This window comes from Temnothorax longispinosus, chromosome 5 (genome assembly GCF_030848805.1).
Source record: "Temnothorax longispinosus isolate EJ_2023e chromosome 5, Tlon_JGU_v1, whole genome shotgun sequence".
Taxonomy (NCBI): Eukaryota; Metazoa; Arthropoda; class Insecta; order Hymenoptera; family Formicidae; genus Temnothorax; species Temnothorax longispinosus.
The window spans coordinates 10,473,769-10,484,955 of NC_092362.1; the positions used below are offsets into that span (position 1 = coordinate 10,473,769).

Here is an 11,187-nt window from a genome sequence, read left to right on the forward strand (position 1 = left end):
GCAGACAATTGTCAGAAGTTGAGCATATTAGAGAGCTTACTGTGATGGCAGAAATGGAGCAGAAATCGAGCATGCCCTGCCATCTCAGACAGTAACAGCTTAAATGCAGCAGAAGTGTCGCATGCATTCTAACGTCAGAAAATAATAATAGAACCATCCTTATAAGCACACAATGTTTCTAGAATATTGTAATAATATTATTATGATATTCCGAGAATATTTATATAATATTTTCTAGTATTATAGGATTATTCTATTGATGTTATATGTCCACTTCACATAATATCCTTTAGTATATTATTTTAATATCAGTAGAACATATTATAAAAAAGTTCTTAGAATATTATTCTGGTCAACAAATTAACGTTCATATAATATTCCTTGGGGGGGGCCTGTAACCCCCTAAGGGCGCGTCCCCCGGGTGGCGGATGGGGGAGTGCTTATCAAGCTTGCTTGATGGGTAGTAGCGAAATAAAATAGCTCCCGTGGATCAACAGGTACTTGCCAACATGTCTGGAAAGCGTGGCGTTTTAATTGCCAAAAACCTTTCAAAATGAAATATCAAACTTAAAAACAATATTACTTCAGGCGAGCAGAGATTGACGCTCAAACCCACACAGCATGCATATTAAAAAGACGTCCAGAAGATATCCCGAAGATATATTTAGGCGATAGGATATCTTCGGGATATATTCTGAACGTCTTTTTAATATGCTTGCTGTGTGGGTTTCGCACTGACAGTTTGCCTCACGGATTCTGGGGGAGGCAAAAGCTCGACTAAAGGACAAGAATTGTCCAAAACAAGACACAGAAGAAACAAGAAAACAGTCCACACATAGCATCATATAATATCCGCACAATGAGGTCCGAAGAACACCTGATAAACCTTGAGAAAGAACTGCAGAACATCAAGTGGGACGTACTAGGGATCAGCGAGATGAGGCTCAGCGGTGAAGCAGTCACTATCCTAAAATCAGGACATCTGTTGTTCCAAAGGAACTCCAACGAAAATTCACACATCGGTGGCGTGGCTTTCATGATCCACAAGAGGATGATGAAACACTTCATTACCAAGACAAGAGCGATCTCGGACAGAGTCATTTATATAACGCTTAAGATCAACATGCAGATAATACAAGCATATACACCCACTTCTGCCTCGACAGACGAGGAAAATGAGACGCTCTATGAAGACCTGACGGCCGCAAAGAATACAGAGAAGGCCAAGTTCATCATCATAATTGGCGACTTCAATGCCAGGGTTGGAGCAAGAGCTGCAACAAATCTGTCGTATGTCGGCGCCTTTGGCTTGGGTGAGCGATACCGGAGAGGGCAAGCGATGGTTGACTTTCTCAGTAAGGAGAAAATATACTGCCTAATCACCTTCTTCGAAAAACATCACAAGAGAAAGTGGACCTGGAGGAGCCGAGAAAATACAGTGAAGAACGAAATAGATTACGTTTTGGCAACAGACAAACGCATGTGTACGGACGTCTCGGTTCTGAATCGATTTGACACTGGCAGTGACCACAGGTTGGTGAGGGCGAAGCTCCAAATAGACATTCGGCTGGAGAGGAGGCGCCTGATAGCTAAAAAAATCCAACCCACAATACACGAGATAAAGGTAAAAAAAAAGAACAACTAGATCGATAAAAAGCTACGACCAACTGAGGAGCTATAGGGCCTAGAGTTAAATGCGTTATCGACAAAAATCACGAACAGCATCCGGACCGATGTAGAAATTGAGAAACCAGAGAAAAGTTAGTTCAGAAACCGACAGGCTGATCGAAGAGAGAAGAAAAAACAGTCCGCGTCTACATAACAATCAAGAATCTCTGTATTGTCATTTTTCTTATAGATTAACTCCAAATCTTTCGTTAAAAATATAGATATTTTAACACTCTTAACTAAATAGTTAACGCTAAAACTTATGTCGGGCCTAGTTCCTGAACTGATATATAAAAGTGCTCCAATTATATTTCTAAATTGTATATCATTAGATATAACGTTTGCTCGCTCCAATTTTAAATTGGTTTCCAATGTTTCCATCGGTGTATTATATAATTTTGAATTTTTGATTTGGTATTTTCTAGCTAGTGATTCAATATAAGATTTCTGATTTAGAGTCATAACATTTCTTTCATAATCATATTCAATGAGCACGGGTACACCGGGACATTTAAGCCGCGGCCTATACCTCAAATTCAACCTAAAGTCTGATCTGAAGCTAGTTTCGGTCTATCAAATGTTTACAGCAAGCGGCCTAAATAATTTAGGTCGAATTTGAGGTATAGGCACAGTATATACAGTAGCGCAACTCTCTGTCGGCGCCTTTGAAGTTAGTGTTGTCCAAAATGGAGTGCGCATGCGCGAAATAAGTAAGCGCCCACTAATACCAATTGAACGGCCACGTACAGCAGACACAACTATTGAGGGTCCGTTCCGTTTCGCGCATTGAGCGCATGAACTGCATGGACAACCGTTCCGTTTCAGGTAATGCGCGCATTAGTGGCGCATAGGATTCCCTAGAATCCCTCCACCTCTAACGCATCAAGGGCGCATTGGCTACTACAACTCGGACTTGAAGCAGTTAATGCGCGCATGCGCAGATGCGTATTTACCTCTAATAACATAACCTTTTACTCAAGAAGAAGAAGTATCACAGAACACGATGGAGGAATTAGTCGAATTTCCCGTGTTAGTGGATGACGAATTATTGACCTTAGTCGTAAATAAAGAAACCGCGTCAAGAGCATCAGGAGGTAAAATTGAAATTTTTATGTTTTTTTAATAAATTGTATTTTTGTATTAATATTGCTTCCTCATAGAGGAGCTTTGTGAGCGAAGGTTTCTACTTGTATGTGTTAATATTTTTCTGTAAAGACAAAATTTTCTTGGCGCAACTTGTACAAGATGTAAAAAATAAAGAACCAAGTACCCTCCAGCCTGATGAAAATTGTGATACAAATAATTTGAAAGACTCAGGTTAGTTTTTTAAGCACCCTTCAACGTATTTGATATTAATGATATTATATTATATTATTATTTTAATAATATTTTTAGATGATCTCGGAAAGAATTTTTCATGGCCGGACAGTGCAGTGTTTCTACTTATAGACTTATATCGAGAGAAGGAAGAAGAGTTTTTATTAGGTTCTAAGCGTCACAATACTTTGTGGGCAGAAATTGCTACGATGATGAAGCAAACAAACCACAAATATAATTTAAGTGGACTGCAGTGTTCGAATAAGTGGTCAGGACTAAAGCGTACATATAAAAATATTTCAGACCAAAACAAACGGAGTGGCAATTGTCGAAACTCATGGGCATTTTTTTCGGTAATTATACATTTTATAAATATGCAAACATTATACTAACGTTTTAATTCTAAAAACCTTTCTTGCATTATATTTGCTTCTCTTTATATATATTTATAATCATAGACAAAAATATATTCAATTTCTATTTATATTGTAATTATTTGAGTTTGGAATTGAGGACGAATGTTAGGACTAGGTGCATATATTATCAATGCAAAGCATTATGTAAAATAATAATCTTTTGTTATTTGATTAGGTGATGGATTCGATATTTGGGAAAAAGCTTGTACAAAATCCTCTTTCTAAGGCTTCAAGTGACGGTCCAGAACCACCTGTACCTACAGCCTACAGCATCTACCTCAAATGCTATGTCAAGTGGCTCATTGTCACCAGCTTGTGAAGTCCAAAGCAAGTACACTTATGACTTATGATCAAGTTAATATACCTAAAGAAAAACATAATATAACCAAAAATTAAAAGATTATTTAATTTAATGATTAGAAACCAAATAAAAACGTGTGTATATATATATATATATATATATATATATGTGTATATGCATACATGTTTATACAAAGGCTGCGTTCGGGGAGCGCGCTATCAGCGCTATTTGCTTATTCTATCCTTGTTTTACACCTGATGAGCGATAAAGATAGAACGATGCAATAGCGCTAATAGCGCGCTCCCCGAACGCAGCCAAAGTATAATATTACCAGTTTATATCGTGTGCGTTTTCCAACAAGCGACACAAGTCGACACAAACATCGTTCTATCTTTTTTCTTGGCAATGAGTAACAAAGACAAAACAACACTTATGTCGCACTATATGTTGATATATATAACGGTTTGAATTCAATTAAGTATTATTTCTAATAGCTTCTTAGTTTTGTTATACATTAGTCTTAAAGTTTGAATGTGTTCTTCTTTTGTTAATAATATTTTTTGAAATTAGATCCAGCTAAAAAAAGAAGAGTCGAGACCATTTTAGAAAATTATATTACCGATATTCGTCAAGAAAGGGAGGTGATAAAGAAACAACGGGATGAAGAAAATCAACGTCGCGAACAACGGAGAGAAGAAAGATATGAAGAAAGAAAAGCTGAGCGTGCAAGAATGCACGAGGATCGAATGAAAATAGAGCAATCATTAGTGGATATTTTACATAAGTTAGCTGAAGCTAAGAAGTAAAAGATCATATCTTATTATCCTATTAAGAATTTTAAAGATTTTATAAGGACCGTTCTACAATACGTCGCCAACGCCTTCTCGTCGCCAGTCGCGAGAGATGACAACTGCTAGTTGAAAATTGTTATTTCTGATTGCTGATTACCAATTACTATTGCTAAAAAGTTAAAAATTTTTTAACTTTCTTTTAGTAACTGCCAAGCGCAACCGAAAATAACTTATAAGCAGTTGCTATTCCTCGCGATTGATAACGGGACATTTGTGATGTATTGTAGAATAGCCCTAACAGTTTAATGAGTTTGAAAAGTATATAAGTTTAAAAAGTATATAAGTTTAAAATGTATATAAGTTTAAAATGTATATAAGTTTAAAAAGTATATAAGTTTAAAAAGTATATAAGTTTAAAAAGTATATAAGTTTAATAAATATGCAAAATTTAAGTATGTACTGGGTGAGTGCAAATTAACATAATACGTTAAAATTAAGAATGTGATGACTTGATATGTGATATTCGACAGTTTAATCTGTAATGAGGTTTTTCATGGAGATACAGTATTACTTACATAATAAGTTTACTTTACAACACACATATTACAGTATTACTTGCATATTATGAATTTATTATTTTTTTAGCATTATTTTTTAGTATTACTAATGATTCTGGCAAACCAACGCGATAACGTTGTAGGCGGCGGTTATTACAATTACTTAATTACTATTTGTTTGAAACGCGATGAGATATTGAGGAGAGTGTAGGTATTTGGTACCGCAGGAGGTCGATTATGCCTCCGGGTGTCGGCCTACTACCGACGTCTTGACGAGAGGTATCGAGGAATAATTGCACACTCGATTACTGCTGATAATATAATACTTTATTCAGACCACGCAACAGCCACGAGAGTCAGTACAATTCTAACGGTCGTCGAGACTCAGTTCTGCCAACCTCGTAACTCTCAACCTCTCTTGCTAGCGCAGGAGAGGGGGCTGACCAATCAGAAGGGAGACAGATATGCTGCTCCCTACAAGAGAAGGGTGAATATTGCCATCTATGATATTTCATAGAAAGTACTAGCGATTTTGTAAACTCACTTCAGTTGGCGAATCTAGTTCCCTAGAAAAATTGTATAGCGTAAAGCGCTAGAGGCGCGACGTATCGATATTCAATTCATGTAATTGCCGCGTGAAGAAGAAAGCGCGCGTGCATGCACAAGCTTGCGGCCCGGGCAACCGGCGTTATTCGTTTCTTGTTTGTCAATAAGTGAAGACATGTTTCTGACTTTCTGCCGTATAATCTGAATTCGGTATTATATTGAATGCGAGTCATTCTATCTACAAGTTGTGATACTTATATAAGCGAATAAGAAGTACGAGAGGATCCGAGGGACTGTAATGAGAAGTACGAGAGGATCTGAGGGACTGTAATTGGCACACGGCAGGATCAGGGCTCGATATCATTCTCAGACGTATGAGAGATCAACGCCATTACTCCGTTTCTTGATGATGACGACACATTCTGGAGAGACCAAGGGAGCGACTATTATGGACATAGTCTGTTCGGATCTTTTCTGGAAGTGTATTCAAATACGGTAGACATCAGAATACAGGTAACTCTTAGATTTCTGAATAAGAATCATTGATCCTCTTAAACAGTATCGGTTACGATCATTGATTCCAGAAATCTCGAGAGATCTACCGTTCAGTAAAGGACATAGAAAAGGCTTCAGCACTAAGCGAAGCATTTTATCGACGGGAACGATAATCGTTTTTTTTCACTTGAGTACTCAAGATATTTGTTTACGGATTGCAACCATTTTTTTGACTGTTCATTCTTACTATTTCATTCTGGCCAAGTAAAGTAAATTATGTAAGCTTACGACACGTTTAATTCTATTTTGGGTGATAGTTAATGTCACATATTTCTCGATACATATTGCGAAGTGATTCATTTGTTTAATCAATACGAACGAATGCATAAAATGTTTAAGATAAGATGTATATTGCCTCAATTGTTTTGAACAAGATTCGCCATAAAGTTAACGTTCATTTATTCAGAAATTATATTCAACGGTGTGACACACAATATGTTGATTCATGTGAAATACTTAAAGTCTTCGTTGCGTTTTTCACGAATCGTTGTGAATTAATGTGTTTAATAACGATTATTATTTAACGCATTATTCACTTATAAAAATTTATATATAAGATTATTTTGGTTCATTATTAATTATAATATCAGTTTCTTGTCATGTCTAATAGTCTTTTCAGTGATTAAATAATTTAAAGATATATTCAAAGCTATCATATCATAATGATTCTTTATTTATAATTACCTTGTGAAATATTATTATTTTACGTTCCAAGTTTCAAACGGAGATTATACGTTTAACTAATGATTATGTTCTCTTCATTGAACGGACTATTACAATGTGAATTATATATATTATTTTTTGATTCATGGGATTATTGAATTTTGCCATAATGACTTATGAATGTGATTAAATTTGTTCTGTTATATTCTCTAAATATATTATATATTTTGTCAACGATTAAAGATCAGTGTTTCCTTCACCGCCATAGCCCACAATCTGAACGGGTTGTGTACACTATTACTTATTGAAGTTGATTATATTATAATATTTTTTATAATATTTAAAACTGTAGGAAGAAGACAAATAAAAGTAAATACAAAAAGAAAACTCTATTGAAAGACGTGTAATTATTACTATATAGTAATCATCTTGGTGTTAAAATGATTGTTTATAACATAAGATACATGCTCGGGATATATATATATATATTTCGTAATTATCTTGGTAGTTTAAATAACTTTCTATTACACTTTCATCGGCAAAGCATTCATAATTCTATTTCTTTTTTTATTCCCTTTAATTCACCGCATTGCCATGTACAACTGGATTTATTTCATTGTCATGTTCACATACGCCAATGAGCATTTCATCATTTTGAAGTATACAAATATTATGTAGTACACAACATGCGATAATAAATTCAGGGATTTTTTTTATATCGATTAATGGCAAACAATCTAGCAATATTCTGAAACAAATTTTTAATTGCCCTATTGCTCTTTCGACTGCCATCCTCGATGATGACAAACAAAAATTGAAATTTGTTTGCCGAATTGTTAGATGTCCGTTATTCCGAAAGGGCACCATTATATGGGGATGAATACCATAGGCAGCATCTCCAATGATATGAGAATCATTCGGAAAATACTCCTCGGGAAATTCGAGAAATCGAGCCACCGGTGAATTCCGGAATACTCTCGCATCGTGGACAGAGCCCGGCTGTCCAGCATAGCAATGTGTAAATAAGCCCTGAGAATCACATACAACTTGAACGTTCATGGAGTGAAACCCTTTTCTATTAATATAAGAGTTTGCATCTTCGACAGGGGCTCGGATTTTAATGTGCGTGCCATCGATAGCGCCAACTATGTTGGGAAAGCCACATGATCGTTGAAATCGTTCCATCACATTTAGAGCAATTTGATCTCTCGGCCATCTAATAAAACGAGGTGCAACACAATGTAGAGCATATGTTACTCGCCGTAATGCTCGAAAAGCAGTTGCTCTCCCGACACCAAATTTTGTAGCTACAGATCTACAACAATAATATGTCATGTGAATTAAATAATGTTACAACTTCTTAAGTAACATTTAATATATTATATCTTTAATATATATTTAATATATATATATATATATATATATATATATATATATATATAATATATTATATTTTGCCATATTTTCATTGTACAGAATAAGTATTAAATATACCTGTAGGAATCAGGTGTAGCCATAAACCAGATGGCTATAAGTAATTGTTTTTTCTCTGATATTCTTTTTCTACCATAAGGTATATTATTATTAATAGCACGTAATCCTGGACCAATTACTCCAAGCACCATTTCAAATGTTGCAGGAAACATTCTAAAATAGAGAAGTTTAACTGATAAAATCTAATAAAAACAAATAATTTTGTAAAAATTAATTTTATAAAAATTTCATTAATTTTTGAAAAATAAGAACATGAAATAAATAAAAAAATGGGTTAAGTAATTAATTATTTTGATTAAGTAATTATGTTAATTAAATATTTACAAAATTAATTGTTTTTATTATATTTTAATAATGGTGTTTTGGAATAATCGGAGTAAAAAAATTAATTAATTTATGTTCTCATTTTTTAAATACAAAAATATAATTATATAATTATTACTCAACCGAAAATGTTCTTTAAATATTGTTTTCGAATATCCAGGAATAACTCGTTCTACATAATCTGTTAATTTTTCCACAAAAACCATCTCTCCGCGTGTTTCATTAACCATTAATACTGTATATAATATTTCCATTTCTGAATTAAACAGAATATCTTCATCTTTATCTTCATTTTCACTATCACTGGATTCACTACTGCTAATTTCGTTGTCATTTGAATTTATTAGTAACAATGAGGTTATTGTTGATAGAGCGTCGTTCATGGTAGCGTCATCCATTTTCAACTTTACATCAAACGCATCAAGAGCTGTTCCGTTTCTAAGAGCGCATATGCGCATCAGCGAAACGGAACGATATCAATGCGCGCAGCGCTTTGGCTGCGATCCATGCGCTCACTGCGCGAAACGGAACGGACCCTGAGTGTCGTCTTATCGACACGCTACGCTGATTCGTTGGGTCTAAAAGTATAAGAGCCAATCACGTGCTATGCTACTGAGCGGTTTTGCTGAACGCGCCCAACGTTTTTCTCTGAACTTCTTTCTCAATTGCTCTTCCTTTCTCCGCTCTCACTCCACTTTTACATGAAATTAATCTGAATTTAATGAAAATAATGAAGATAAATATTTATTATGTATTAAAAATAAGAAAAAAAATTCAAAAATGAGAAAAAATAAAATTATATAAATGTGATTGTGCAGATTGAATAATATAAATGTATTGAGGTAAATTACTAGAAAATATAATGTTATATAACATATATTGAACAACCGAAAAGCAAAATATAATATTTTATACATTATACTTATAAGAAAACAATTATAATTATAAAATATTTAATATAAAATAGTTTTATTACATTAAATGAAATAAATGAATGATTTAATTATGCATCCAAAATAAAAATGAGATATATATTTATGCTTAAATTTAAAATGCGATAAATGAAATTTTAATTTTAATACAACGATATGTTAATATTACATTTTAAAATAATTTTATGTATACCTATACAAAAAGAATATACCTGTAATAAATATAACTGCAATATATTAAAAGTACATGTTTTATTAATAAATATAATAAAAAAACTACATTTTTTATGTAAAATAAAATTGTATCTTTATTACAATACATAAGAAATTACATATTATGTATTACCAAATTGTAGTCTTTTTTTCTTTTAATTTATTCACTGCTCCATGCTTCAGCTACTCGATCCACCTCAACACAGACCAGAGAAACAGAACAAAAAAATACATTAAATACACTTTATTGTACAATTCTTTCATTGATCTGTATCTCAGCTACTCGATCCACCTCGATACAACTCAAAAAAAGAAAAGGGCAATAAAAGTGCAAGCTACAATAATTACCGTACAATAATGTAAAACAGTTAAAATACTTAAAATATAAACAAGGAATCTATAAAATGTAATATTAATAAACTCCATTTCTTCTCCAAGTTTTTCATTCGTATAACCTTTTGATTATTCATCCTTGAGGCATGTAAGAACTTAAGGAGGTTCGATGGCTTCATCGGAGGGCGTTGTGGGACGCGGGGGTTCTGAAAACAGCGCACTAGCCTTTGAAGTAGTGGGAATGAAGGGGATTGATCTGATTGGTCGCCGCGTGTATAATGCGTGCTGCTGTTCACGTCGTTCACGACCATGACAGTCTATGCAGACGAAAAATCAAGCAATTTATGCTTTAATAATTAATTTTTCTACGAAATGTGCGGTAACCTTCCCCTTTCTTTCGCTCATTTATTTGTAAATTATTAAGTTACATGTGCAAATTTCTTTTTCTTTATCATTTGCATTTTTTCTTGCACTTATTTCATTCTGAAGGTATATGCAATATGTCATTTCCCATAAAAACCATAAGAACCTATGTTAAAAATGCAGTCAGTTTCATGCAATTTTAATATGTTGTTCTAGAATGCAAAATAGAATTATGTGAATTTTTTGGGAATTTTTCACCGTCCCGTTTTAAAATAAATCTACTCCTAAAATTGTACTTTTTAGGTTTTTGGAGTACATTTTTTTCAAAACGGGACGGTGAAAAATTCCCAAAAAAATTCACATAATTCTATTTTGCATTGCAGAACGACATATTAAAATTTCATGAAATTCTCTGCATTTTGTTGTAGCCATCGAACCACCTTAAAAAAAAAAAGAAAAAATAATTAATTAATTAAATGTATCACTAACAGTATTCATGCCTTTAAAAATACACATGCACCATCGCATATACATATATATATACATACATATATATATTTAACACACACGAATACATGAATTTATGTAACATAAACAATATGAAATTTAATAAGTAACGTAATGTATAAAAGTCTATTAATGCACACATATTAATACATATATAGTAACGCATAATTTCAACGCACAATATGAACGCATAATATCAAAACACAA

The 11,187-nt window shown here is 33.5% G+C and overlaps 3 protein-coding genes across 3 annotated transcripts; 2 read left to right on the forward strand and 1 right to left on the reverse strand.

Moving 5' to 3' along the window:
- The first annotated feature begins 859 nt into the window (after window positions 1-859).
- LOC139813446 (craniofacial development protein 2-like) lies at window positions 860-1,645 on the forward strand. The gene has a single exon (XM_071778959.1). It carries the CDS (start codon window positions 860-862, stop codon window positions 1,643-1,645), a length of 786 nt encoding a protein of 261 aa, XP_071635060.1.
- A 1,026-nt stretch (window positions 1,646-2,671) lies between these two features.
- On the forward strand, window positions 2,672-4,508 carry LOC139813447 (uncharacterized). The gene is made up of 5 exons (XM_071778960.1): window positions 2,672-2,762; window positions 2,884-2,985; window positions 3,064-3,338; window positions 3,577-3,712; window positions 4,273-4,508. The coding sequence occupies exons 1-5, from the start codon at window positions 2,672-2,674 to the stop codon at window positions 4,506-4,508; spliced, it is 840 nt and encodes a 279-aa protein (XP_071635061.1).
- Window positions 4,509-7,390: 2,882 nt separating this feature from the next.
- Window positions 7,391-9,030, reverse strand: LOC139813607 (putative nuclease HARBI1). Its single transcript, XM_071779187.1, has 3 exons — window positions 8,756-9,030; window positions 8,309-8,461; window positions 7,391-8,129 (listed from the first exon to the last, which is right to left on the reverse strand). The coding sequence occupies exons 1-3, from the start codon at window positions 9,028-9,030 to the stop codon at window positions 7,391-7,393; spliced, it is 1,167 nt and encodes a 388-aa protein (XP_071635288.1).
- Window positions 9,031-11,187: the final 2,157 nt, after the last annotated feature.

What these genes read in the sequence shown, in the direction of transcription:
- LOC139813446 (XM_071778959.1), top strand. Translation starts at nt 860, where the DNA reads ATGAGGTCCGAAGAACACCTGATAAACCTTGAGAAAGAACTGCAGAAC.
- LOC139813447 (XM_071778960.1), top strand. Translation starts at nt 2,672, where the DNA reads ATGGAGGAATTAGTCGAATTTCCCGTGTTAGTGGATGACGAATTATTG. An exon ending in AAATAATTTGAAAGACTCAG is followed by an intron (nt 2,986 to 3,063) that starts GTTAGTTTTTTA and finishes TAATATTTTTAG; the next exon opens with ATGATCTCGGAAAGAATTTT. An exon ending in CAAGTGGCTCATTGTCACCA is followed by an intron (nt 3,713 to 4,272) that starts GCTTGTGAAGTC and finishes TTTTGAAATTAG; the next exon opens with ATCCAGCTAAAAAAAGAAGA.
- LOC139813607 (XM_071779187.1), bottom strand. Translation starts at nt 9,030, where the DNA reads ATGGATGACGCTACCATGAACGACGCTCTATCAACAATAACCTCATTG. An exon ending in ATATTTAAAGAACATTTTCG is followed by an intron (nt 8,462 to 8,755) that starts GTTGAGTAATAA and finishes TCTCTATTTTAG; the next exon opens with AATGTTTCCTGCAACATTTG. An exon ending in GCTACACCTGATTCCTACAG is followed by an intron (nt 8,130 to 8,308) that starts GTATATTTAATA and finishes TTATTGTTGTAG; the next exon opens with ATCTGTAGCTACAAAATTTG.